The following is an 11,074-nucleotide window of genomic DNA, read 5'->3' as shown; positions in this document are numbered from 1 at the left end:
GCCGGCCTCGTCCGCAATGAGATGCCCACCATTGGAAAAGCTTGATCGCAATCTGGAGGAGGGTTTGCTCTACCGTTCTTGCCAGAATAAAGTTATCGTCTACTACCGTCACAGGAGGTTCATAGATCACTGGCCATATTTTATTCAGTGTAACGGCATGAGCATAGCTTTTGTCAGAGGCCGTGAAGGCTCCCGGTGCCTAGCCGGGAGATGGAAACATTATACGTGTACATAAATCGCTAGAATCGCTCGAGAGAAGATAAGTCGATAAAGCCGACGGATACCTGACACACACCGCCTCCAATGACGGTCATCTAGGTCATCTGTGCCGTTTAGACTTGTGCGCCAACGGGCTGGCAGTCGTGGGAAGCGCAGAAGGGCGGAGCGACGGATGGACTGGGCGCTTGGGCGTCTGCACGCAATATACGCACATGTACGAATCCAGTATGCGCCTGGCGTCGATGCCTACACAACTGCTATGCAGCCATTTGCAGCATGAATCGCTGGATATAAGAAATCAGCACAGGGGTTTGGCAGAGGACGGCCGGCAAATGAAGACGTACCATTGAATCAAGGGAACCGACCCGTCCAACACAGAAGAATTACATACGCATCGCATGCTCTGGTTACTGGCCAGGCTGTCCCTGTCGGTACTTGGGGTAGCAAGATCCGGGTCGGTGAGAGTGGTGGGAGAAGCGTTATACATAGCATATTGGGTTTGCTGCATCGGTGGGGACGATTGAAGATATCCGATATTAGAGCTGTCCCTTTGTGTGAAGCCAGAACGATCTCGGTCCTCGATGATGGCTCGTAGTGCAAGCTGTGCATTTCCAAGAAGGTCGTTTTCTGTTCCACTGTCCGATTCGACGCCCAATCCAAAGAGCGGTCGCTTTCGGCGCGCACCCTGAGGGCCTTCCACGCCCTTGGTATTCTGGAGGTTGGATGTGGAGGGATCGTTAGATTGCTGCATGACAGAATTAACAGAAGCATTCGTAGAGCGCGAGCTCGTCTTCGAATGACTATACGACCTCTGTAAGCCATAAGCTTGCTGAGAAGGATCTCCATTATCGGGAAAGCCGAAAGAGTTGACCTGAGTATGGAGTGCACGGAGGTCCATATTGTCAACATTTCCTGCCTCGCTACCAGGGTTCCCGCCCTGGGGCTGGTCTGTAAGAACCATTTTTGCAACACCATCTTCATCAATTGCCAAGGATAATGAGCCACGGGTACCATTCGAGTTACGACTCATGCTGAGAGACCTTGATATGGGGTCAACGACGGTCTTGAGCGGGGAGGAGCGACCGGGTCGATGTTGGCTACTCTGGTCCACCGATGCTGCGGGATTTCGGCTTGGGGTGACAACCTGCAATGGGGGTTTCAGGCTCCGTTCACCTCGAACCCCTGTATGCGTTGCGCTCCTTCTGAGGCCTGGCCTGCTATCTTTTCTAGGCGAAAGAGGTCTTTTCAAAGCCTCCTTTACAGATCGAGTGATAGACGGCTGAATCGCATCACCCATTCTCTGCCGCTTGGTCTCTTGTTCTCGCCTCGATTCTTCAATCTGATGGGCGTAGGCCGGTCTATCCGAAGTGAGATTGTGCTGCTGATACCGGTAAGCGTATTGATCAGCAGTGCCGAACCGGCGAGCTGGCGAGCTGAGGAACATGCTCGGGTTCTCAGCATGTGGTGGAGGCATTCGCGGTGAAGTTGTGAAACAAGCCGGGTACATCGGGCCGTTGGTGTATGAGTAATTCATGGAAGGCGGCATGAACGGTAAATCATAGACCTGCTCTTGTGGGACACTGGCTTGCGGAGAGAAACTCGGGACCACAGTTGACGATGAGGCGAACGAAGAGCTCAGAGCTGAAGGGCTGTACTGAAAAGGATCTTGATATTGCTGGTGGAAAGATTGCTCCTGGAAACCGACGCTTGAAGGATCCCAAAACAGCCTTTGATCAGTGTAGGCCGGGGCAGTAGCTGGACCGGAGAACTGATGTGCGTATACATCTGGAGAGAGTTGCAGGCTCGGGAACAGACCTGGGGATTGTTCCATGAGCCTGTTGGGCGTTTCCGGCGGGCCCATGAGCCGCCGCTCATTTGCAGACATCATTGAGCTGTGCGGCTCTCGTGAAGGAGGAAGACCTCCTGTTAAGTCTGAATTTACGCCAGCCTGCGTATCTGTGTATGTGGCACCCGTCGACAACCTTCAGATATTTGCTTGCCCTTGCTGCAATAAAACCTGTATGCAACGATTTACAGGTATGTTCACCGACACTGGGAATTCATGAAGGCTCAGTAGGTCCTATCGAGCTTCAACAGGTCCTCTGTCCTTGGTGACGGCCAAACACGGTGATCCTTCAGCTATTATTTTCCTTTCTCCTGATTTTGACGTTGTAGGTTCTCCCTCTCTTGAATTTCTCGGTCAATATCGTCTGAGGGGTCGGATGTCGAGAGGAATTCGTCTCGTCGTCGTGGTTCGACTCGAAAGGTCTTCGGTCACCACCTAAGTATCCTGACAGTTTCTGCACATCTCTTTAGCACAACTTATCTGGTAGACTGAGCAACAATAATTTTTGGGTCTGGGATTCCATACTCTCTGACCAGGATCCACCCAAACTGTCCCACTTCGGAGGAGTTGACAGCATCCAGATTCACATAAGTTGAACGCTGCTACCAACTCCTAGTAGCTCGAGGATGTCCTCTGTAAGGTAAGCTTCGGCTGCAGATGATGTTATATGAAGGGGCTCGAGTGTGCAGCCCTGGATTAGATGATATCTTCTAGATGTGCAAGCACATGAGGCCTGTTCGTCGGAATCGGAATGCGACAGGAGAACAATGTGGCTCAAGAAGGGCCACCAATATTTTGACAGCGGGCAAGGACATGGTACATTCCCTCATGTGTCTACATCCTGCCCTTTTGATACTCTGCGGCTCATATCAGAGCAAATGGACGCTGGCTGCATGATTGGTCAGGCAGAATCATGCAATTGTTGAGCCTGGTTAGAGAAGCGGAAATGGTCAAGCGACGGGATGGCAGCCCGGGTTTCTGACAACGACCAGGGCCAGGATGGGGCGTTCTAGTGTAGTTGTAGGCTGTTCGGTGCAGTGTCATGTTTGGACTCGATGAGGCCGACCAGCAGCAAATCGCCGGTGGCATGGAGGGGTCCTTGACGAGAGACACAGGGCTCCAAGCCCGTGGTGGCCTGAATGGGTGGAACATGTGGATAGGAAACATTCAGTATTACGAGCATTGGCATCGGGGAGTGCGAGGTTGCCGCTCGCAAGTGGCATATTAAACTTCGGGCTCGCAGCGGTAGGGGTCTCAGGGGGTCCGAGGCGGTCCTCTGCCCTGCCTGACATGTCCAACTAGTACCTGCACCTGCTGTAGGCACCACCCAGTAGTGCTGCCACTGCGCTCCGAAAGGTGCCTCCTTAGCCTGCGCTGGCTCGCTGCTGTGGCTGCCTGCGCCCCGGCCTTGCAGAGGACAAGACACTTTTGTCAGGTCTTTAGTTCTGGCTACTAGTACCACAAAGCGCAGAACGCCCGAACGCCCGACATCTGACAATTGCAAGCCACTATGTCCGAGCACCATGGTACTACTACAGTATCATCAACTGGTAATCCTAGGTACTGCTCTGCTCCTCAGGATTCGACAATCAATACTACCCTCGATCAACCTCGCGATAGCCGGCTGTGCCTTGAACACATTGCTCGCTAATTTTCCCTGATCACCCACAGTTTGGGTGATAGTGTGTCATGCATCCATGCTGTTTCTCCGGCTCTTGTTCTAATTTCCACTCTGTGGAGTTTGATGCTGCCGATCGTAGGTCTATCGATATGCAGCCAAAACAGAGGAGCTATGCTCGATCTCGTTAAATGCTACCCAGCCCAGGTACGTACTACGTACTCCTGCAGGTGGACAGCTCCCAGAGTACCTCACATACATTGTATTGACTCCATGATGCACGGAAAAATTTACCCGGTATCAACGACGGTGCTTTCTAGTCTACAACACTGTACACATGCTAACGGCAACAGCATTCTCAGGAAGCCTGGAGGACCTCATACTGTATATTGTGCCACCTGTGAAGCTCTATCTGCGCTGAATCACTACCCAGCACCAAGTCTCAACGACCGTTCGCCATGCCATGTCGTCCCTGAATGACGGGAAGGTTGTTTCTATGGGCCTCGACGTTAGTACATCTTCGCTTAGGACTGTGCATCTAAGATTAGCGAATAAGGGTCCACCGTTGAATACTGCCCCCTGGGGCTCCAGAATGACACTGGGGATTTGGGTTCGCCGGCTGTGCTAGTGGCTTTGACGTTGTCCCTTTCGAGCCTCTGGTCTCGGACTGTGCTCCTCCTCGCCGTGTGTTCGTTGTGGGGAGGCGTTAGTGATGCGGCCGAACATGTGTCTCTCTTCACCCACCTGGTCCTCCAACAAGCCGCTTCCTACGAACGGCACAGCCTCCACTCTTGCCCGGAGTTTATGGAGCGGTACAGCCGGAGCCCTGGTGGCATGAGCAAGAGGTGGTCTTCAGACACACAGCTCGAGCTCTGCAACGCCTGGCAAAGGGTACTGAAAATGCACATCACTTCGATCCATACAGCTTCTGCCTAAACCAAGCGTGTGAGAGGATTGAAGGATAAGATCTTCTGCCGTTGTGCACAAACTGTGCTAAGGCTTTAACTTTACATGTCAGACAACAAGAGAGACAACAATAATGGTGGTCAAATCCGAGGTAAAAGAGACCTTAAGGCTCTTCCACCTTGGCCTATCTTGAAAATGGATCTACTAGCTTATCAGGTAACGATGCAAGCAACGCCCTCTCTGGAACCAAAGCCTGGCCTAAGACTTAGGTCACCACCGACTCAGCTGTGGACGACCCCAGTTTGCAGTGATCATCAATGTGAGTACAAGGGTACTACTAGTAGTTTATCTTCCCTGAGCAGCTCTCTTGGAGCGCTCTGGGACCTTACATGTGAACCGTACGACATTCCTTCCCATTTCGGGCTAGAGGGAGTGCTCTACCTGCGGACATGGTGGCTTCATGACTCCGTTTTCGGAATGCTGACAACCACTGAGGTCTGAAGGCGGGCTCTTAGAAGAATTGCAATACAAACGGGCCTTCCAGACAATAGCGTGATGATCGATATCGCTGCCCATGCGGATGTGCCGGCATCCTTGCTGATTATTGCAAGTTCGCAAAAGTCTACCAACACTTTATTCTTCATCGGAACCTTCGTCGTCCTCTTCGATAGGTTCGACAAGCAGGTTCGCTGCCCTCCCTATTCTCTCGCCTACGGAACCTCCCTGCTCCAAGTCGAATACCGTCCTTGGCATTGGCGAAACTAGACGAAAGCCATATTCATGTTCGTAATTAGCTGGCTCCTCAACTTCTGTCCCGGTCAAGTCACCCGCCTCCTTGGCTTTTAAGATTTCGTAGCAGTCAACAAAAGCATAAAGCTCGTCCAGATCTGCTTCTGAGTGAAACTTGCGAATGATCCGCTCGCCAGAAGCCATGCGAATACTGACTCGAATGGCGTCTTTCACCTCAGGTCCAGGCTCCTTCGGCAGCGACTGAGCCCGCCACTGTCTCCATTGCTCCATGTTTGCCTTTCTCTTCGCAAGCGCCTCAGCTCTTTCTTGTGCCTCTCTCTCCGCTCGTGCGGCTGCCGCTTCTGCCTCTCGCCTTTGCCGGACACGCTCGCGATCCTGGGCAAGGGAGCGTTCATATGCTGAGTCCTGCTCCTGGCGTAGATTTCGCGACGCTTGCTGCTCGGCTCGTTGAGCCCGAGCGGCAGCCAACTGCGCTTGATGTGCCGTCATCGCCGTCCCGAGCTTCGCAACCAGCTCAGATGCAGGCATGGGTCCTGCTGCTCTCATGATGACTGTCATCGCTGACGAGCCCGCGTCGGTTGTCTGACAGACTAAGGCAACGAACGGGAATTTTGTGCACTGCAGACTAGATGATACCTGGTAAGCCTCAGCGTCCTGGACATTACCGCCCCAAAGCAATAGTTCGTCTTTATGAGAGTCCAGGAAAGATTTTATCGGACTGGACAGCAGTGTCTCTTGCACCCATGTAGTGTTTTCATCGTGGCTAGGTGACAGGAGGACAACCAGGAGAAATTTGAGGTCTTTTTTCGCGGTGTCCAAAGTCAAGTTGAAGCCTGATTCCGAGAATGGCAAGACATTTGTCCCATACTCTTCACTGAACTCCCGAATGAATCTCCTTGTTGTTTCGGCCGGAGGGAGAGATCTCCGCGTAGGCCGTGATTGTTGGTATACAAGGCGATGAAGTAGTCTCGATAGGAATGAGGGTACAAGAAAACTCAACGGTGACAGTATTGCGCTTATGACTCGATACATGACATTAATCGGAGAGAAGAGGATGGAGAATAGGATTGATGGCCGGTATTGTGTTTCGGTCGAGGGACTTGTGTCGACTCTCTCTACGATATCTTCTGGGTTCGCACGAGGGCGGGTAGGGTGCGTGGAGGAGAGCAAGGATTCAAATTGGAGGTTTGCGGTCTGTCGGCTGGAGGCTGGAGGCAGCGCGGAACGAGCTTCTGATAACGGATCGGTGGCAGGCTCGCCATCGAAAAAGCGGGCGATGGCAATCTGGACGTTCCATTCGCATCGTTGGAGCAATGGAATGGCGGAAATTGGGTCTTGGTCTGTTACTGCGGTGTAGGTTTGCAGCGCCTCCTGTTGCGCAGGAGTTAACTGTGAGATATCTGGGGAGGACATCCCGGGTCCAGCTTCAGACAGAGCTCGCAACGCAGTAGTAGGCAACAGACGCTGTTATCGAATCAAGAGCATAGACATGCCCGCCCTGCTGACAACTTGTAAGTTGATGGAAAGGGAAAACTGCAAGCTGAGGATCTCAGGTATAGGTGTATCCAAATATACGATCAGGCACAACAAAAGACAGGTAACTCTGGTTGATCCACGCGCGATGTCATATGCAGAGGAAGTGGATGGGGCCGATGGCGGATGCAGTGGCCTGCAGAGAACGCGCCGCGGGATGGATAATTTTATAATTATTATTAAGGTGCAGCGAGCGCCCGAGGGGCCGGCGGTACTGGGGCCTGATGGGCCTTGGGCGCCATGTCTTCAGTAGTGATTATTAGGCACTAGTCAGTGTTGCTAGCAGTGCCTAGTCGAAGTAGTCGTACTAAAGTGTTATAACTGAAGTGCATCGCCGCTTAGAGCATCCCTGTCCCGCCCGCTCTCTGGCCGCTCATATCATCTCAACTGCCTTTACAGTTGCTACACCTCGACTTCGACTTAACTTCCATTCATTTACTTTCTTGTTGCAGGCGCCCAGTGCTCGAACACATCTACCAACGGAACGTGTCATCTTTTCATTCTACTGCTATTTTGGATACTTTATATCATTATGTATATTGCCGTTCGTTACTATTACTACTAAACTGCGACTCTAACATCCTCCCTGTTCCACCTTCGTTCCTCGCTTCCACACGCGGATCCTGAAATGTGGTAGTCCACAACAAGCTCGCGACGTTATTATGAACTGGTGGGCGTGCTCTGCCATGTACACAATCCCTGAATAAACGATTATGGCCGCAACCCCCAATAACAATGTCGATGACACCAAACAAGCGACTTTGTCCCCACGGCTTAGAGGTCGGGGTATGTTCTCCCCAGCACACCCTGGCCCGGAATCAGTTCACTACATGGAAGTGAGCGTTGGAAAGGGATGACATTGTGCTGATACTTGTGTGCTGGTCAGAAAACGCAAGGGATACCCTCTGCCGCAATGTGACCATCTATGGAAAGTGCCGATACGAGGACAAGGGTATATTGCCCCGATGTTATCGGGTTGCGACTTGAGGCTGAACATGCCTAGGCTGCGCGTTCAATCACAATATAGAAAAGGCTACATCCGATGGTGGACAGAATGACAGGTATACCTAGACCCTGCACCACCGGAGCCGAAATCGTATGCTGATGTTCATTCAGCCAGTCGAAGAAGACCCTGAACGTCGACTCTCCCAGTTTCACTCCTTCCTTCCTCTCTCCCAACGGTGCGAATACCGCAGCAAAAAAATCCGCAGGCATTTCCCCCAAGGCGGCAAGTGCGGCCCCGTTTATGCCCAAGGCCATCATATCTCGTAAGACGAAGCGATCGTGGAGAACGGCGTGACCCTGCGGGCTTACAACTAATGACAGGATCGTCAAATGCAACACCGCTACGTCAAGATGCCCGGACTCCAGATTGGGCTCTGGCCGACGTCCAAGAGTTTATTCCCAGGCGAACACAAGAACCAGCACTGGTGAGTGGCGTTTGAGAAGCCGTCACTGAGCCACTACATGGTGCTTACCGCTGGCTTTCAGACAAAGGAAAATGAGATACCTGTTCCGCATACTTTCGAGCCATTCCCGCCCGCACCACCACCTAATCCCTACCTCGACCACGGCATTAATGGTGCCGCATTCTTCCAGAGCAACCCAGGCTTTCAACTACCGGTGCAGTACTCCCCCGCGGCATGAACCCCATATCGCTGACTGTTCCAGGTGCAATACCATCAATATGCGCCTATTGGGCACGTCGGTAGCAACCTTGCCCCTTATCAGCGCACAGTCCATGATCTCTTCATTCCCAACGATCTACGAGAAGAAATCCAAAAGAAGCTTGCCGCAACGCTTCAGACTCTACCAAGTACGGATACTGGAGTGCAGTCGTCTCAAGGCAAATTTGCTAATCTGCTCCAGACTCACGACTCCCCAGCCACATCGAAAGTTATCATTCACTAGTGCCGCTCGACACTAACCAGAAAAGTTCCACTATTTTCGGAGGCTACACTTCCTGGATCTATAAAGCCCAGTCTAGCACCAATGGTCAATACTATGCTCTTCGCCGGATTGAAGGTAATGGAACCTACACTGGACATAAGCTATGCCATACTAACTCCAATCCAGGCTTCCGCTTAACCAATGAGCTCGCCATTCGAGCTGGGCAAGCTTGGAAGAACGTGATCAGTGCTAGCGTTGTCCGCATCGTGGACGTTTTTACAAACCGCGGATTCGGCGATAGTTCTCTTTTTATAGTGACAGAATATCATCCTCTGTCCAAGAGCCTGGCGGAGCACCACCTCTTAGGCCAGAACTGGGCCCGACCTGTCCGGAGCAGCAAAGACCAAGTTACGGAACCAGTCCTTTGGAGCTACGTGGTACAAATCGCCTCCGCTCTAAGAACCATACACAGCAGCGGCCTCGCAGCCCGCGTACTAGAACCCAGCAAAATTCTGTTGACTGGCAAGAACCGCGTCCGACTCAATGGCTGCGGGGTGCTGGACGTTGTCCAGTTTGACAACAATAACACTGTTCCTCTGAGCCAACTGCAAAGGCAGGATCTGGTAAACTTCGGGTTGGTTATTCTCTCCGTCGGCTCCGGAACGGGTGATGCAGGGGCCAACTTTGCCCGCAGCATGGACCTTTTTAAGAGATTCTTCAAACCCGAGCTCCAGAATGCTGTGGTGTGGCTGTATTCGGCCATGCAAAACCAGGAAAAGACGATCGACCAATTCATCACGATGATCTCGAATCAAATGATTACAGCATTCAATGCCGCACTGCATACCGATGACGCTCTTTATTCCGAGTTGGCTAGGGAAGTGGAGAATGCGCGCCTAGTGCGTCTGATGGCCAAGTTAAACTTCATCAATGAGCGGCCGGAGTATGAGCACGATCGGGCTTGGGCGGAAAATGGTGAGAGATATTACCTCCAATTGTTCCGGGACTACGTCTTCCATCAAGTGGACGCGCAAAACCGCCCCGTGGTCGATCTCGGACATGTCATTACTTGCCTAAACAAACTGGATGCGGGTACGGACGAGCGCATAACGCTGATCAGCCGTGATGAACAGAGTTGTTTCATCGTCAGTTATCGCGAGTTGAAGAAGGGAGTGGAATCCGCGTTCCAAGACCTATTGAAGAGGAGTGGGCCACTGCGATAGAAAAGAAGGACAATGTTGCGAGTGCGTCTATACAGGAGGCCTGGGTTGCAAGTGGTTGGAATGGGTGATCTGTGGTAGCATGTTGGTTGTCTGAACTTCGCCCGCCGAGTATGTAGTCGTGTCAACTATCTGAAGCCCGTCCGTGACGGGTAGCTCGTATACGAGGGAGACCCCAGGATCTAGACTTGCGGTCGAATATAGACTCCACAAAAGAACCGAACCAATCCGGATCCCCTGTTGCAAAAGTTGTCTACAGGATCTTTGGATGGCCGAGCTTCACGAACGATGGTGGGGAGAAAGCCTTGCAAACAGTGATAATCTCGTGTGGAGGTCGGCATGTTGGTCAGCCAGTCTCGTGAGAGGGTCTGCCCGATGACTCGGTCGGGAGTCAAACTGCAGCACTGTTTGATATCGCTTGGGAATGGCCCGGTTCAATATGTCCAAAGGGACGCTCAGAGTCGACACCGATTGCCGCCTCAAGCCAATTATTCTTCAGCTGGTTGCTGGAAGGGGTTTTCAATCTCTTCGCTCCCATCTAGTGGGGAAATCAAGACCAGCAATGTTCCCCTGGCCACAACCAACCCGAGCGGTCTGGTGGTCTCGTTTCCTTCATCGTCTGGTGAGACCGTTAGCTCCCATAACTCACATTAAGAGACCATTGAAGCAGCTGCAACTGCTATCCCGGAGGCGCTTACCTCTCATTGTTTCCTTGACATCGTCCAGCACCAAGTTCATCAACTGGTCATACCCTTTGAGCGTCCCAACGACTATCGACATAGGTCAGCATCGAAATCTTGGGCATTTCTCACCGTTGGTTTGACATAGTCCTCCAGGTATTAAGTGAAACGTACTTTCTCTGCCCCCGTTGAATTTCACAGTGATCTGCTTGTCGACGTATTTGCCCAGATCGAGGATATTCTCCTTCTTGGGCTTTTCGTGGGATTGGTTGGACTGATGGTGGCCACCACCACCTCGACCTTGGCCGCCTCTACCTCCACCGCGGTGGCCTCCTCCTCCGGCTCCTCGGCCGCCGCCCCCTCCTCTGAAGTGACCTCTCTCGGACATTAGTACTGAGCGTACGTTGACTCT

The 11,074-nt window shown here is 52.2% G+C and overlaps 4 protein-coding genes across 4 annotated transcripts; 1 reads left to right on the top strand and 3 right to left on the bottom strand.

Moving 5' to 3' along the window:
• Positions 1-52: 52 nt before the first annotated feature.
• HMPREF1120_05281 (uncharacterized protein) lies at positions 53-3,203 on the bottom strand. Its single transcript, XM_009159448.1, has 3 exons — positions 2,591-3,203; positions 564-2,519; positions 53-503 (listed from the first exon to the last, which is right to left on the bottom strand). The coding sequence occupies exons 2-3, from the start codon at positions 2,105-2,107 to the stop codon at positions 320-322; spliced, it is 1,728 nt and encodes a 575-aa protein (XP_009157696.1). The 5' UTR covers positions 2,108-2,519; positions 2,591-3,203; the 3' UTR covers positions 53-319.
• Positions 3,204-4,728: 1,525 nt separating this feature from the next.
• Positions 4,729-7,109, bottom strand: HMPREF1120_05280 (uncharacterized protein). Its single transcript, XM_009159447.1, has one exon. The coding sequence runs from the start codon at positions 6,750-6,752 to the stop codon at positions 5,223-5,225; it is 1,530 nt and encodes a 509-aa protein (XP_009157695.1). The 5' UTR covers positions 6,753-7,109; the 3' UTR covers positions 4,729-5,222.
• A 119-nt stretch (positions 7,110-7,228) lies between these two features.
• HMPREF1120_05279 (poly(A)-specific ribonuclease) lies at positions 7,229-10,671 on the top strand. The gene is made up of 9 exons (XM_009159446.1): positions 7,229-7,658; positions 7,759-7,824; positions 7,876-7,933; positions 7,989-8,140; positions 8,199-8,302; positions 8,364-8,495; positions 8,544-8,688; positions 8,742-8,897; positions 8,949-10,671. The coding sequence occupies exons 1-9, from the start codon at positions 7,586-7,588 to the stop codon at positions 9,983-9,985; spliced, it is 1,923 nt and encodes a 640-aa protein (XP_009157694.1). The 5' UTR covers positions 7,229-7,585; the 3' UTR covers positions 9,986-10,671.
• Positions 10,471-11,050, bottom strand: HMPREF1120_05278 (small nuclear ribonucleoprotein; the record flags this gene model as incomplete). The annotated part of the gene is made up of 3 exons (XM_009159445.1): positions 10,471-10,601; positions 10,681-10,752; positions 10,837-11,050. 3 exons carry the CDS (start codon positions 11,048-11,050, stop codon positions 10,471-10,473), a joined length of 417 nt encoding a protein of 138 aa, XP_009157693.1.
• Positions 11,051-11,074: the final 24 nt, after the last annotated feature.

Source organism: Exophiala dermatitidis, assembly GCF_000230625.1.
Source record: "Exophiala dermatitidis NIH/UT8656 unplaced genomic scaffold supercont1.4, whole genome shotgun sequence".
In the NCBI taxonomy this organism is placed as follows: Eukaryota; Fungi; Ascomycota; class Eurotiomycetes; order Chaetothyriales; family Herpotrichiellaceae; genus Exophiala; species Exophiala dermatitidis.
Note: the sequence above shows the minus strand (reverse complement) of the source record. Positions and strands in the feature narration are given on the sequence as shown.